The following is a 17,652-nucleotide window of genomic DNA, read 5'->3' as shown; positions in this document are numbered from 1 at the left end:
GGCCGTATTCCGTAGTTTACTACCCCCCCCCACCCTGCCCCTCCCCGGCCGCACGTCACCGCCCGGCCGCACTCCAACCACCGACCGCTACTTCAGCTGTGTACTGAGAGAGCTGTGAGTGAGTCTCAATGCAGGCCCCAGGACCAACGGTGAGTGGGTCTCTGTGCAGACTATAGGCCCAGGTTTCCCGCGCTGCTGCATTGTCTTCTCCTTGCTTTTTCCCTGCTTTTTGAGTGCTTTAGTCTTGCTTTTTCCTCATTTTCACTGCTTTCCGTTTGCTTCTCCCCTGATTTTTGAGTGCCTTCTCCTTGCTTTTCTCAAATTTTTTTGCTTCCCCTTGTTTTTATACCCCATTTTTTGAGTGCCTTCTCTTTGCTTTTCCCTAGTTTTGACTGCTTTCCTCTTGCTTTTTCCTTTTTTTATTGCCTTTTCCTTGTTTTCCCTTTTTTTCATTGCTTTCTCCTTGTCTTGTCCCCCCTGTTTTCAGTGCCTTCTCCTTGCTTTCCTTTCATTTTCATTGCTTTCTCCTTGTTTTTTCCCAGGTGCCTTCTCCTCGCTTTCCCCTTGTTTCATTGCTTTCTCCATGTTTTTTCCTCATTGCCGCTCCTGGCTGCCTCCTTTTTCCTGCCTCTACCTAGCCCCATCCACCGCCTCCAGCAACCCTCCCTCCTCCCAGGACCTACTTAATGGAAATATAGGGCCACATGTCCGACCATTTCCTTTTGCGACTCGCAATTTGCGAATTTTACTGAGTCGCAAAAGGAAATGTACTGATGTGTCTCAGACACATTTTGCATTCCCAATGTGGTGGCAAATGACCTGCCTCATCAATATTGATGAGGCAGGTCGCAATTTGTGACCCATTCGGAATGGGCAATAACACAGGGATGGTGCCCTGCTGGCGACAGCAGTCTCCCATGTCTGTGTTTGCTTTTTAAATAAAGCACTTTTTTTTAATGCGGCCTGTTTTCCTTAAAGGAAAACAGGATGCATTTCAGCATGTCAGTTTAATTTTTTATGAGTAGACAGTGGTCTGTGGGACTAAAGCCTGCTCTTAAAAAATGTTTTCGCTGCCAATCACAAAGGGTAAGGGGTGGCTTACCACCTACTTGAAGTGAGAGGTAAACTGTGATTGTTTTGCGACCGCGTTCCGGTCACAAAACAATTGTACATGCCCTTGCAACCTGCTATTAGGAAAGGACGCCCTTGGCACACCCCTTCCTAATTTTAACTTGCAAACCCTATTTTGAGAGTCTGTAAAAGGTTACCGACTCGCAAAATAGGATTGATACATGCAACAGCACTTTTTAGCGATTGTAAATGGCCGAATCTCCATTTGCGACCTCTAAAAACGGTTGTACATGTGCCCATAGTTCGATGAGTGAGAGGCAACACTTCAGCTAGGAAATTACATTACCAGAGGGGAACAAAAGGTAAGGTTGAACCTTATATGCACACAACATTTCTAATATGGCTACCTAGATCTTAAGAAAATAGTGCACATTAAATGAAGGGAAGAAGGAGACTTGTGAAAGACGCAATCTTATGAAAATGATATTTCCCCGGGACAGTAGGGATATTAATTCCAGGATTTTCCAAGTGATTTGCAGGTGAGTAGTGCCTGCGATCAAATGTGTCAAAGTACACAGAATAATCAAAGGTTGCATGTAGTCAATTAGTCAGTTGTAGCCGCTGTTGATGATGCGAAGGTCACCCTTCACACCTACATCAATATCTGAATCCTATGAGCAAAATGTCAATCTTTATGCAATGGGACATGCAAATTGCAATTCCGTGTTGTATAATAGGTACTGAACTCCATAGTTATCACCTGACAGATTTTGCATGCTTAATATATCAGAAAAAAGGCCTGGAAAAAAGGTAAAACGTGGAATTGTGTGAAGTAAATATTTGAATATACTAAGAACAGGAGGTATGGTGTGCTCCCTTGGGGAATTAGTATTTACCAAGTACAGAAAATACCACCTCCATTCCACACAAACCTCAGCTTTGAAGCTTAAATGATAACCTCTACAAAATCTAAGAGGTAGTTTCTGTTTGGAGGTTTTGTGTGCTATCTGTACAAATCAGGTAAACATTGGCACAGTTCTGAGTTATTATTACCCTGCAAAGGACAAGCTCTATCCACAGGATGTAAGGGTCTTCAACCTTTTAACAGCATAAACACATTTTCCCCATTAATAGGAAATCAGTAGAATCTGATAATTTGATTCTACCCTTCATCTTGATTATGGGGTTCATATAAAACATAAGAAACTACCTCATCACAGAAGGCCTCTTTAGACATGACCTTAACGTTGCATGCATGAAGGTGTGTCCACCCAGTTGTTTGAGGGTCCGACGTTATCATGAGCCTATATTCTGTTTTCTCCCAGTGAACAGTTTTGGGGAGGATGAGGATCTCACCACATCTTCCGACAGTGATGAGGAGGTGATAAAACAGTTTGAGATCTCGGTATCTCGCTCACAGAGTTTCCGGTCAGCAGTGTCCGAGAAAGCTACTCAGGCTGGTTCCGAGCGTAAGCAGAAATTCAGCCGCTTACTGTCCAACCACGAGGAGGGCAGTACAGAAGCCTCAGAGTGTGAAGGTATTCTCAGCATGGCAGAGGAGATATTTGCATTGAGTCTGCAGCATCATCACATGCCTTTACAGTTGCACTCTTTAAACTTTTGTTTGAAAACATTTGTTCTGTTTTGCTATTATTCACTGCATGGCCAAGCTCTTTAAACTGCATTGCTTGAAAATGTAGCTGTACCTCAAATGTAGGTTGAGTTTTTTTTGTCTTCACGAATCAGTTTCCTTATGCATACTTCAATAAAGTAACAAGTAACACAATTTGCTATGTTGAGTCCTACCAGTACATAATATTTGAAATAAGTACGATAAATGATCTTGACACATTGAAAAGCTAAATTCTTGGTGTTTAATTGTTTCTTATAAATTAATACATTTTCTATTTTTCCAGCGGATTCTCCTGTTATAAATTTCAAATTAAAATGCAACAATGTTAGTACTTTATGTATTTGCCAGAATCCCTCATTAAACTGAGTCCCACTCTTCCATGCCAGACTCCCATCAGAGAAAGGGTGAGCTGTGTCAGGGCAACAGACAACAGTGATAGCTTTTTAAATATAGCAAACAATACGATGATGATCGTGATGCCACACACTTAAAGGAGACCAACAGACCAATTCTGGACAAATGACGCTGTGTAACATCCCTATTTCTTTGCTATGCCTCTTTTGGCTACCATAAATCCCATATTCACTAAGGTCTTCCTCGTACCTGGTGAGGTCCGAGGGTTTCCACTCGCCCAATAAGACTCTTCGGCGTAATAGTTCGAGGCCCCCCCTACTGCCCCCTCCAGAGATTTGGCCACTCATTCCCAGAATGGTCGCACTGCAGGGCAATGCCACCCAGTATGAATAAAAGTACCCTCGGGGTCACACTTCAAATACACAAGGCAGTTGTGGTCTTCCCAATTTCATGGAGCAATGTCCTGGTGTAATATGTTCTGTGTAACACTTTGAGTTGAATTATTTTAAAGCTAGCCGTGAAGGCCCCCTCTGCTAAGAAATTCAACGAGTCTTGCCAGTCACCATCATCAATTTCTCCCAGGTCATGCTCCCAGCTATTTTTTAGGTGCGTCAGCGGTACCTGAGTATTCTGCATCAGTGTGCCATATGTCAATTATATACATTCATGCGGTATCTGCTCATCTAATAGTCATCTCTCCAATAGATATTCCTACTGAGTTTCCTCATCAGGGTCTATGCTGCAGATCAGGGCATGTCTAAGCTGTAGCCACTGTGTGGACGGCGTTCGTTAATCCTTTTGGAGATGTTCAAAGGGAACAACCCCATTAGTATCTCATACCTCGGCCAGTGTACTGAGGCCCATTTGGTCCCACCCTGAGAAGTCAAGTAGACTGCCAACATATAGCATATGCTATGATCTCCCATTCCCCATCTGTCCGCCCACACAGCAGCCACGGCCCGCAAAATGCGATGCAGCTCGCACTACGAAATTCGTTTTATTAATTAAATTGTTTACTTACCTCCAATTATCGATATTTCGGTTTGTAGCAGCCCCCACCCTGCCCCTCCCCCGCCCCGCCTTTCTGACCCACCGGAACATCCTCCACGGGCCGCGGCTGCCGCACAGCCGGATCTTCTCTTTCTGAATGCACTCAGTTATTTACTACTGCAACTTGCGCTGCCTCATAGTATTTCTGCAGGTTTGGTAATGCAATACCTCCATCATATTTAGCTTGTTGCAAAATCTGTAGTGCAATACGGGGTTGTCCCTCCACCCAGAGCAGCGTCCTCAGTAAGTTGTCTTTGCATGGGAAAAGTGTCTTTGGTAATTTGTATGGGCAATTCTAGTCTACATACAGCAACCTGGGAAGGGCCACCACTCTGTTCCGGTACCTGGGAAAGCCACGCAGCCCCACCACAATCCTCAGAGCATCACCAGGGATCCGGGCCTGCAAGTCTAGGCCATAAATCAAAGGCAGGGCCGGTCCGTGACCTCCAATCTGTCAGTGCAGCCACCCGCCCGGGATGACAGAGGGGGAAGGATCATTGGGGAACCAGCCACATTTACTCTGGGGCCCAATCACTAGTCAGCGGCTCAGGGCCTCCCACGAGGAAAGACCAGTCGATTCTCAGCATCGTCACATGCAACTCCACCAGTCCCCTTTTAACTCAGCTATGATGGCGGGTGTCACGGGTCGGGCTGTACTCCCCATGCCTCCCAACTTAATTTGATGGATATGGAAGAGTGGGAGGTTGAGTTTGCCTTTTCAAAATGTACGCCCATGCTCTGTATATTACAGCAAATGACAATTTAGAGCCATTAACTAACCCAGCCATCTACCTGATGAAGGAAGAAAAATAAGGGTAAATGTGCCAGGAGGCATATTGTCTTTAACCTCCAGGAAAAACGATACTCAAAGCAACGTCAAAAGGAAAAGGGTGGAGATATCACCACCATCTATACACATACCGAGATCACAGACTGTCATCTAACGACATACAAATTACACTCGCTGAAACCATGTCACAATCGAGAAAAGAGGTAGAAAGCCCAAAGACCCAACAAGACCTTGGAGAGGGTAACTCATAATAACAGCACAGCAGATAAGGAACAAATGACAAAATATTGCCAGAGTACCTCTTTGTGGCACACCTGACCTTGGAGTCAGGTCAAACATAACGATCATGCTATGGACACCAATCGTGCCTGCCGCTTTATCTATGCAAATGCATTAATGCATTTTTAGCATTGTGGCGGGCACTAAAAATGCAGGATGTGCCCAACACTGTGGCGGGCAAATCCTAAAACCCCCCAAGGGGACCCCCGCCCTTATGGCGGGCGGTCCCAATCCCCGGTAGGATGACGGGCGGACAAAGTCCGCCCGTCATCCTAATAGGCCCCATAATTTCTAGGTACCCCGAGGATCTTGAACTTCCCTGGGGAGACTAGGAGGTATGATCTGCTCTTCAGAAAGACAGCACTTAGAATAGTAGGACAGCCACTGAATGACAGCCAGCCAATACAAGAACTACATGACACTCGTTCAAATACCATGTCATCTCACCCACAAATTAAGAAGTTATGGGGCCACCTCATCCTCATTCAACCCACCCAATTGTGACCGAACAATAGGCTAATTGGCAACAGGCCTACTATAAGTTACCGGGCAGCTTGGAGCAACACCAACATCTTTGTAATGAAAAATACTGGATTCCTAGAACAGCATTTCCAAAATGCAGGACAGTGACAAAAGAGGTCCAGTGGCAATGGTGCCAGTGTGTGCCCTGACGGAAAAGTTAGACAAGAGAAGTACCAGTTTGCACATGCTTACATCCTGAAGGAGTATAACAATGCAATACCAACTGCTAACACCAGAAAGAATACAAGTGCATATGTGCACACACAAGGATACAAAGTAAAAGCCACCAGGCAGGAAAAATAGTAGTCCATTACTGGCAGCAAAATAACAGATCTCAGTGCTCAACTCAGATGGCAACTCAGCAGGTCATAGGAAAGTGATTGTTACAGCATTACAGCAAAGTGTAATATCAACACAAATAAGAAAAAGGAAGGACTCCATGCTCCAAACCCCAGACCGGTAAGCAGGAGAGGTAACAATGAAAAATTCAGAAAATGAGACAGACCTCCGAGGGAGAATGAAGAGAAGGCGAAATCAACTCACAGCCCCCATTAACAGCTCACCTTGAGTATGTTTCAAATTTGCACTATGTTCCTGTCGAATAAGTGATCACGAAACACAAAACTCAGATTGCGTACCGTTTTATCAACATCTGAAAATGATTTCCACTCCATTTGTTCTGCATTTCAAGAGAAACGTGTCCGTGTGTGCAAAGCAACCATCATTAACTTTACCAGAGCGGTGTGCTGGAGTAATGCTGTTCTGTACACTCTGTAGTCTAATTTCAAAAATGCTTCTGATATCCTCGTTAGAACCATTGCACTGAACAATTTAAAACCTTTCGATGAGTATCACCAAATAGAAATTACATCTATAATTTAAGTAAAGCAAAAAAACTTTTGCGGAGGTTTTAGTCCCAGATGTACAACCGTTTTTTGTGGTTGCAAATGGACATTCTGCCCTTTTGCGACCACATATAAGGTCTGCCCAATGTAAAGTAAAGTAAAAGTCCACATTTGTAAAGCGCACAATCACCCGTAAGGGTCTCTAGGCGCTGGGGGCCGTCGGGAAGATTAAGCGAGCTATTGCCCAGAGTCACATGGTGCTGGGCTAACCTGCCGCCGGAGCCGGGGATCGAACCGTGGTCCCCAGATTCCAGCGTCAGTCGCCCTGGCTGCGGCGCCACACCTCTCCGCCAACCATATGTTGCGACTCGCTAACCTATTAGCGACTCACAAAATATGGTTTGCGACTTGCTGTTAGGAAGGGGCATGCCAAGGCTGTCCCTTCCTAATAGCGAGTCTCACACTAATGTATGATTGTTTTGCGACCTTTTACAAAAGGGTGGTAAGCCACACACAAATGGGAAGGGGTCCCCAGGGGACCCCTTCCTCTTTGTGAATGGGTTTGCAAATATTTTTTAAGAGCTGGCAGTCGTCCCAGGGTCCACTGCCTGACCTTAAAAAATGAAACTTAAAAGTATAATATTTCCTTTAAGGAAAACGGGCCGCATTTAAAAACAACTCTGCTTTAATAAAAAAGCAGTCACAGACATGGTGGTCTGCGGACCCCAGCTGGCCACCATCCCAGGGAGTGCTAGCCATTCTAAATGGGATCGCAAATTGCGACAGCCTCATTAATATTGATGAGGCATGCAATTTGTGACCCCATTGGGAATCACAAACAGTGTATGAGACACTGTTGTATATTGCATTTAGCGAGTCACAAATTGCAAGTCGCAATTTGCGACTCTCTAAATGAAAGCGTCGTACATCTGACCCTTAATGCCTACTGTTTTGCTGGATAAATAGTTTTTATCCATCCATCCATCCATCCATCCATCCACCCATCCTCTTGATGTAAGGCTCTGTATTCAATTCCATAATAAATGCTGTATATCTCCCCTAACCTTCTTGACTAAGTTCCAGTATTATGACAAAATATTGTGACATACAAATATGTGTAAAAAATATCACAAACGAAAATATTGAGTTTACATACTTTGTATGTATACTACAGAAATAGGAATCAAAATATCATGGACCAGAATATCGTCAACAAAGAAAGGTTTAATCAAAATATATATTAAAGATAAAATAATAATGCAATTCAAAATAAATGTCTTTTTAATTAATAAAGTATGTAAAACTATTATATAGAAACTTAAAACAAATACAAATATGTAAACAATTAAAAGAAATACATTAAATTATTAATAATGACCTTACAATCAACAGACATATCTTAAGCAAAAACATATATCAGATTGAAATAAAAAATGAAATGAATTCAAAATCAGCAAAATAAAAAATCTAGGTAAATAATTTCCCAAAAATTTAACATTACAAATATTGTAATGATTAAAAAATAATAAAGATTAACTAACCACAATAAGCATTTTGTAGAGAACGTGTTGGACTACGAAGGTGTCATATTTAATATTCTGACTTCAAACGTCACCAACACTAGGGAAAGTGTTGGACTTTGGAGGGGACACATTTACTATTCCCACTACAACGTAAATAAAGCTAGAGAAAATATTGACTCTGGAGGGGTTAGATTTACTATTTCTACTCCAATCCTCACAAGAGTAGGGAAAGTGGTGGACTTTGAGGAAGTCAAATGTATTATTCCCACTCCAATGCAAAAAAAACCACGACGCTGTTGAATTTAGGACGGGTTACATTTACTATTTCCACTACAGTCTGAGCAACAGTAGGCAAATGATTGGACAATGGAGGGCGTAAATATACTATTCGAAGTCCTGAAGTTTTTATAAATAATTTTTTTAAAGATAAAATACAATAAAAACATTTAAGCATATTTAGAATAAAAATATACTCATTATAAATAAGTTGGAATTAAATTGAAAAAGTATATTGCAATATAAATAAAATTATATAAACCATTAACAACATTTTAAATAAATAAACTTCACTTCCTACAACCCAAAATAAACACAACCAATAAAAAGAAAATTCAGACAATGTGTAAATGAAACGTTACTAATATTAAAATAATTATTAAACAAAACAACAAAAAGTAAAACAAATAAGAATATAAAACCCTTTTACTAAATGTTATAATTAAACTGATCAACTTATTAACAATTATTTTAAAACAATAAATGAAAAAAATAAGTCATCAAACAGAATGTACATATTAAATTATCAATCAATGTTTTAATTAACATAACAAATTAATTAACAATACATTAAATTCATACCATTATCGCCTGCAAACCCAACAACCCACTACTAAATTAAAAGTAATTAATTAAATTTAATGAAATACAATTTCACTTTATAAATTACTCACTATCAAAAATAATTAAACCAATCAATGAAACAATTAAAATAATTAATAATGTATAATTTATTTAACATAAACAATTAAAATTAAAATACGACAATTTATATTTTAAATAACTGCCCATCTTAATCCACTACAAGCCCAACAGCCAGCTACTATATTACAACTTACTAGTTACATTTATAAAACAGTACATTTTGCTTTCGAAATTATAAACTATAGTAACTAAAGCAAATATTATAAATGAAATATATTTTATTAATACTATAATTAATATATATTAAATTAAATTAAAAACTGTAATTTTTCACAACTATATTCAGGAAAGCAATGTTCAAAGTTAAATACAAAGATTGAAATTTAAAAAAAGCAAATTATATTCCTAAAAAATTATATCCTTACCCTCTATGTATTGTCCACAAATATTTTCAAGTTGACAATATTTTGACACAATATTCTTGTGTCACAATATGTTTTTCAATATTTTGGAGGAATATCCAAGTTGCACACCCTACCCGAAATATTTACACACCTAACAGTCTCATTCTGTGTGCAACATTAAACCTGAAATCAGATTTCAGATTTTTACTCCTGTGTAAATTGCTCTCAGTTATGTGGTTTTGGTCACATATATTTATTTAGGTTAATACTTGGATTAATTTGTGATACCAAAACGTTGTGGAAAGTGGAACACCTTTTTCCACTCCCAAAAAACAGAGGTGCATGCTATTTCCTATGCCTTGCTCAGGAACAAAAAATCTGACAAAAACACCTGGGCTTAATACTTTTACAATATGGTAATGGTATTTCCCTTTAGGTGATTTTTTAAACCTATTTTGCCAGACATGGATATTAATTGTGAGTGCGATGAAGATGGCCATGGAGTCAAACATGGTTGGGGATTCCAAAGGAAAAATGCCCCCCTCACATTCCCATGTCTGTCAGTGGGTCTGTCTGTCCAGTCAGCCATCTATTCCTGTGCTTGTCTAGTGATAGATATGTTTGTAAGTGCGATCTTATCATATAAAAAAAATATTATGGCTTAATTACCCAGAAATAGTAAACTTCAATCTCCATTTACATTGATATAGCAACGTAATATAGTATGTTATATTTCAGTTTTAAAATATTTTCTTGTCTCCCAGAGACATTTGTGTGATGGGTTGCCGCGTCCGCCTGGATCCAGGATTCCAAGGTAGTTGTGCAGCATAAAGGGACAAGAATATGCTGGCTGCACCGCAGCAGCACAGCCGAGTATATTCTGTATTGGATTTCAACCGCCCATTTCATGGCGGTAAACTCGCCATAAAATAGGTGGGAGGGATGCAACTAAGGGGACTTTCACCGGCTTTAGCAGGTCCCCCTGCCGCTTCAAGGCTTGGGGGTGCATGCGGGGGGCACAAGTTGTGCTTCCCTGGAGTTGCACAACACGGTGCATCCCACACCATACAGGACCGTGCTGCAGGCGCTGTCACAGCGGTGGTAGGCTGTTGAGGCTCTCCTTTGAGCCTAATACAGCTGCCGCCGTGAGACCGCTGCAGCACCACCTGCCCGTCCTGAATTTAACTTAGAATCCGACAGGCGGGAGCACCATGGGCTTGACTGTCCTCCTGCCAGGGCACCGGTGGCGGTGATGAAGGTGGACCACCAAACTCGTAATAAGGCCATAAGTCTGGTTTGCAAGGTAAATATTATATTTTTATTAAATTAGTATATAAATTCCTTAAAACTTTCATTATTTATTAGTATAAGCTTGATTTACTGGTTCATTAAGTAGAAAAAAACTCAACCTTTTATATCTTTAGTATTTTACAATCATTGCTCCTTCATATTGCCTCTATGACATAATTTGTTATCATAACTTACACAAAATGCATGTGGATAGGAAACAAAAAAAAACAAAAAACAATTATAAAATCTGATAACTCATATGATGTTTTTTCTAAAAATTAATAGAACTGGATGGTCTAAGCCAATTGAGTTACCAAGATAATATATCTTTTCCCGATGAAGACCGCACATCATTCGACTCAAGGTCACCCTCTGAGGGTAGGAGCGCTGGAAGACTTAAAGTGGCTGATAGGGATGCCACATCACTTGGTAGCCTCAGTCGACAAGCTACAGAGGGAAGCCTGGAGATTGAGACAGCTATCGGCATGCAGGGCTCTGATGGAAATGATGCCACAGATAGCTCATGGGCAGCAAGTCCAGAGGTATGATATATTTTTATTATTTAAAAAAAGTTTCTTATAATAAAGAACATCATTCAAAATTGCTACTTTCCATGGTGTAAGATTGTGCTATTCATCCAATGCCTGACAAAGCAGCTTCCCAGGACCACCGCTTATGGGTCCTGTTTTTAAGGTTTTTTTACTGCTCCAGTGGAAGTATTAGGCTAGAGAGTAAGGTATCCTGTAGCTTGGATCCAAGAAGCTTGTGTTGCATGGCAACACAAAAGTAAGCTTCTGAACTGTGGTATGCAATAGATATGAATAGGACACGTCTATTGACTAGGGATTAGGCCTGGGTGAATTTATGATTATGCTGGCATAACCTTGTGTGATTTCATACCTGCCAGTTTCGCTTCTTACTTAAAATTATCAGAACTATGCCATTACGCTGCATGGTATAGTTGCAACATGTTATTGCAGTAGCACAAGAACAACCAAACAATCAAAATGCTGTGGTTTATGCGCTACTTCATTAGTACAAAATGCTCCCTTGCATCCAAAATGGATAGACGGATGCATTTTTCACTAAGATATAGTGTTAAAGGCTGTGTTTCATGTAATTTAGAGGACGTTTTCTGAATTTTTGTGGAATTTTACATCATTACACAACAGCCAATCACACGAATTTCCTCACCTCAACTAAGGATGTGAATCCGGTTCCATCCCTTTCACCGATAGATTGCTACCACTGGGTATGCCCTCACCTGCAATACCCATTTGCTTCTCTGCAGGAATGGCAATTAATGTTTCTTTCATTTACCAACCCACCTGGCTCACGTGCTACTAATCATTGCAGGGACAGTTTTGTCCAGGGTGTCCCCACGGAATTAGACAGTTTGTAGCTCGGGATTAGCTTAATGCAAATCTGTCCACCTCTTGGGTCACAAAGGTTCTTTCTCCATCAGTCTTATGATTGCCTATCTCAGACCTTACATCTGGAACTGTAAACGGCTACACCACCCAGTCATTACTGATGCTAAGCTCCCTGGGCTGCCTATCCGGCAGACCCTAAGCATCTTCTGCATGGTTGAACTGGTTAATGCTCTTTGAATGACTTCATTTACTTGAATAGTCATGTCTCAAGCACACACAGATATAAACATGTAGGTGCTCAGCCAATCAGACACATGCTCGCACTCTATCACTCATTACTGTCCACCCTTCCCAACTGTCCTGAGCACGGCAATGCACTCGCTGTGGGTATCTGCACTTTTGCAGCTAAGAAGTCCACTCTTCTCTTTACATGCCCACCCATATTCATGTAGGGACATTACCCTTACACATGGTTCATCTGTTACATCAGACCTGCAGGCTCATACATGGGGCATTGTTGCTGCCTTGTATGAGTGTGTCCACAACACATTATCAAATTCTAGTTTTGAGGCATTATGCTGCATACACATCTAACTACTTACATGTCTCGGAGGAACACTATGCAGCGTGAACCACATACTTAAAATTACATTCAGGCAAAACATGGGAAATAGCAATGGCCATATAGCCATAAGCCTTGAGAATGTGGGCTTTTGACACCTGTGATTGTGATGTATCAGCTGAAATGTAAAGTACACATGTAAAATGACCACAATGCATGGGATACAAGTCAAGGCGCACACCCTTGGAAGATATTAATGCTGGCTTGTTGAAATGTGGCCACAACAGAGGTTTTTTAATTCAATTTTTGCTTCCAGGGGCTGCTGGCGATCCATGGCTATCCATGGAGCGAGATGCTCCCTTGCAGCATGCACTGCTGTTAAAACATATTAAAATATTTACTGAAGCATCACATTGTATGAATGGTTAATTCCTGACAAACTGGTATTGCTACACTCCTCTGATGAGCTTGAAACCACATCCATGAAAAACAGTGTGAGGGAAATGTTGACCACTTGAATGTCTAAAATGACCACACCAAATGGGGCATGAGAATGTGGACTATCCTCTGTTGCAATCTTCATGCTTCATGCAACAGATGAACTATGAAATATGAAACTAGAAAGTCGCCAAAGCAGGTGAGGATAATCAAGGTGAAAACATATCAATGATGGTTTGTTGTAATGCCTCCACAACTCACATTTCTGGTTAAAGTTTCCCAATGATGTATAACTCCTATACAAATTAAATGAACCTGCCAGAACAGCCATATGGAACATCTGGAAAACCCATGGTAGGCCGGTGGACAGTGGGCTGCTTTTAGTTTTGATGGACCCTAGGTGCCTCAAAAACAGGACTCTCAATTTTTACAGAGCTTTACCTACGGACACAAAATACCACTGATTTATTGTGGATATCACAACTTGGAGTGCAGTCGCACTTGTATGACCATATCGCGTTTGATTCACTCAGCGTTTTCCTCTCCGCATGCCTTACTCAGATTCAGGGGTATGTCACATTTGAGACATGGATAAGGCTCACTGAAATTACTTCGAGTATAAACCTGTTGACATTGGCTAGCCTTGGGTTTCCTTTACCATCATTAAGTTTACATCAAACCATTTTCGATCCTGCAACCTTCAAATTTCAGTTTCCTGTTCCTTACCACTCAGACAGTGTTCTGGCAAGTGCACCATGGGTCCTATCACAAGAACGCATTATGGGGCCCTTGTACCCCGGGTTGAGTAGTAAAAACAGGTGTAATTGGGGTGCAGGGGGCCCTCACATCCCTTGACTTCAGTGCCACTGCTCCTTCACCACTTGGATAGCCAGAACCCTGCAGTCAGGGTACAATAAAGTTCATCCATTTGTTTCAATTATTCAATATTTTTATACCAGATACAATTTCAAGATTACTATAATCAGATGCAGAAATAGAAAACTCAGATATTGTAGACTCTATACAATTATAAAAAATGGTTTTAAATCTTCTCCCTGGTAAAACCATTTGCCCCAGTAGATTCTTCTTTTTGGAAATTAACCTTCATGATGTTTTCTCAAAAATTCAGCAACTGTGTTATTACAATCCATGTTCTTGACCCTCCAGATATACTCTAGTGAGTATATCTTTGCTAGTAAATTATGCAATACTGATTTGAGTGAGGTGTATATTTCTAGTAGCCTGTAGCACAGTCTGGGGTTTTCCCTATCTACACTCTCAAATGTTTGCCAATCACCTTTACTCACTTTGCAAGTCCTCTCGGATAAAAATAAGTGCAGTCTTGTCTTGGGCATGTTAACAGGTCTCGGAAGCACTAGGAAGATTAATTGACATCACCCCAATTGTGTGGCCGGATGTCAGCAGACTCTGTTGCTCTGATGTATATCTGCTTATGTTTTTCATCGAAACAACCCTTCATTTTCGAGAATAAATAAATGCAATGTGTCTATTCACATAATATCTTCCAGAGCAGTTTCAAAGGCTGGTCTGTAATTGCTCTTAGTTCGATTTCTTTTCGCTTTTAGTTTCGCACACCCATTGATTTTCATGACTTTCAAAAGTATGTTTCAGTGCACGCCTTCTCGTGTTTGACGTCACCTGCGGCACGTGCAATCAATACCCCATACAAAGGTTACCGCTTGGCTGACAAGTGCCTTCCGATCAGAGTTCACCCCCATGCTTTAACAACATTGATCAGAAAATAATGAACATTATGGGAGATTTTCAGTACTGAGTGAACATTATTTGACCGCAACGATTATTTAAAGACTGTGGGCTACCATTCTCCCTTTGCTTGAGTAACATCGACCAGAAAATAAGGAACTCTACTCACAGCAGAATGCCCAAGCAAACAGCAGCTGCGCTTAATAATATACATTGTATTAAAACGTAACCAGTAATGACACTGAGAAGGGTGCTCATAGAATCTAACCTTTGTCCCGTTGGGTTTTAAGAACGTGAGACAAGTGACTCTCTGACGCTAAACAATGAAGGCCCAATCTTTGAAGTTGTATTCAGGTGTGAACCAGGCATATGATAAGTCATGAGAGTATATGTTGAACGTTTATGATGAGACTATGGTCTTTATTACGATGGCAGTCGGTCGGCCCCCAACCGCCATCGTATCTCGCTGGTGACCGCCCAACAATGAGTTGGCTCTCCCATTATCCCACCTGCCCTATTAGGATAGGCTGTCGTAAAATGCTTTTTTCAACTGGGGCTTGTGCTGTGGTCCAGGGAAATGGCTGCAGAACAAGCAGCAGTAGAAAAAGGCACTTTGTGCACATCCATACTCCGTGTGCCAGGCATCATGTGGGGTCTGGCACAATGGGGCATCGATGTGTGGGGTGCACTACATGTGCCCCCGGGCAACTTAACAGTGGCTTTGTGGTTACGGGGGCCCAACTTGGGTCCCTCAAAGTCCCTTTCTGTGGGCCTCAAAGAACAGACATTCGGACAGGGATATCCTAATCCGTACGGCGTTGCATGCACTGGCACTGCCTCCATTGTAGGGTTAAGATTCCAACCGTGTTCCAATGGGATTTTTGATCCTGTCAGAGGCCGCAGTCAATCAATCAATCAATCAATCAATCAATCATACCATTTGTATAGCGCACTACTCACCCGGGAGGGTCTCAAGGCGCTTGGGGGAGGGGTATGCTACTGCTCGAACAGCCAGGTCTTGAGTTGTTTCCTGAAGGCGAGATGGTCCTGGGTCCTCCCCCCAGCCTGTGCAGTCCGACTGGCTGCATTGTAATGCGACTGTTGGACTTGTGCCTGGATGGCGAGCAGACTACCACTAACAGCCTGTCGGTGTGGATGGCGGGCGGACTGCCACAACAGCCTGTCGGTGGCAGTGCACCTACCATCGTAATGAGGGTCTGTAAGTGAGGACGAGTGATAAAGATGACGAGGATATTTCATAAGTGTGTATAGAAAGAGTAGTGGTGTCCTAAAATGGATGCTATAACTTACTTCCACATTGATACTTTCGGCCTTTATGATTTCACTAGTGTAGTTGTGGCCCAGGCAAGTTTCCACATAATGCACCTCATGTTTATGTAACCGATTTAAAAAAATGGATGAAGGTAAACAAGGAATCTAGACATGATGTTCATAGTCAGACACTTTCAATGCTACTTTTAATATCCATCACGCAGTCTATCATGCCACCAAGAGTCAACTCAGTGTTCAACTCTGAGATTTCTTGCCTCCTCCCGGCTGCCGCCTCCTTCTAGAAAAGCATCATCCGCTCAGATGACGTTATGCGCCCACATGATAGAACAACCATGGCCTTGAAAAACAACTTATGTTGTGCTTGCCATCACCAAGGTCACTCAGCAATCACTTCAAGAGGAACATTCTGGGCCTTGTCTGCATCATCGTTATGCAATTGAACTATTACACATTGACTGGGCTTAGCATGCTGCCATCACATCTGAACTGCTGCATACATCTCCACCCACAGAGGTCAAGCAAAGCCAGCAAAAATGAAGAACAGAAGCTTCAAAAATGTCCCAATGCAAACACTCTCAAATTACATCCTTGAGAACTACATTTGATAATAACAGATTGAGACCTTGCTGAGAGATCCATCTTTACATTCTAAATGACAGCAGATGCCTGATTCATGCATGCTTGAGTCGTGCTTTGTTAGAGAAAAATCCTCTGGACTTTGGGACACCTAAGAGCACACTAATAGCAAAGAGACCAACAAGAGTCTGAATATAATCAGAGAGAAATGGCAATATTTAGAGTTTGGTGGATAGAATACTCCGTTAAAACCTGATTGATATCCCATCCACGAAATTACTAGTGCCGTAGACTATGATGCGTTTAAAATACTGTGGACTAGACATTCGTGATGTTTGTGATAAAGTATCCAGTCCGTCAAACTCTAAATACAGCCAAAATTGCCAGAGAGCAAGTACAGATGCAAGAATGTCAGATAACCATAAAAGTCTCCCTTTGATCTTTAGGCAGCTCTTCAAAAAGGCCAAGGACAACCAGTACAAGATCATCGTCAACAAAGTTTCCACATAAGCACATCAATCACTGTATAACCCCCATGCTAGATCAATTGCCTGTTTTTTAAAGCAGAAGGGCACCGCAATCAAGAACTTATACAAGGATACGTTTGACAACATTTGTCAAGATTCCAGAAGAAGTATCACACCTGACACCCCCACAATGCCCCTATTATGCCTTACAAGTCCATCTATGCTCACATCTGAATAAACTTCTCCAATTCCTCAAAGTTATTTTATAGTAAGATGTCAATATTATCATCCGTAGTGATGTTTGGGGAAGCCCTGTTCTGTCTGATGAACCTCGTCAACACCTGTGCCCCATGGTAGCCTTAACCTCCTTGCACCCTCATTGTAAAGCCCCCTCTTGGACACTGCTTTATTGATTTGTAGCCAGGTTTGATGCATATAAATCCCATCAAATACATAGAAGCGCACACCGGCACCTGCATTCACTTGTAAAGATGATCATACTACTGCCAAGACATAATAAACACTGTATACACATG

General features: G+C 41.5%; 1 protein-coding gene across 5 annotated transcripts in view; it reads left to right on the top strand.

The window, feature by feature from the left end:
• Nucleotides 1–17,652, top strand: part of SYT16 (synaptotagmin 16) — a 690,595-nt gene that overhangs the window by 446,249 nt on the left and 226,694 nt on the right. For 3 of the 5 annotated variants that reach the window (XM_078660330.1, XM_078660329.1, XM_078660331.1), the window contains 2 exons: nucleotides 2,397–2,609; nucleotides 10,968–11,224. In XM_078660330.1, coding sequence (XP_078516456.1) covers nucleotides 2,397–2,609; nucleotides 10,968–11,224 — 470 coding nt within the window. The remainder of the gene's footprint in view (nucleotides 1–2,396; nucleotides 2,610–10,967; nucleotides 11,225–17,652) is intronic. The other 2 variants (XM_078660327.1, XM_078660328.1) reach the window with 1 other exon arrangement.

This window comes from Lissotriton helveticus, chromosome 9 (genome assembly GCF_964261635.1).
Source record: "Lissotriton helveticus chromosome 9, aLisHel1.1, whole genome shotgun sequence".
Taxonomy (NCBI): Eukaryota; Metazoa; Chordata; class Amphibia; order Caudata; family Salamandridae; genus Lissotriton; species Lissotriton helveticus.
Note: the sequence above shows the minus strand (reverse complement) of the source record. Positions and strands in the feature narration are given on the sequence as shown.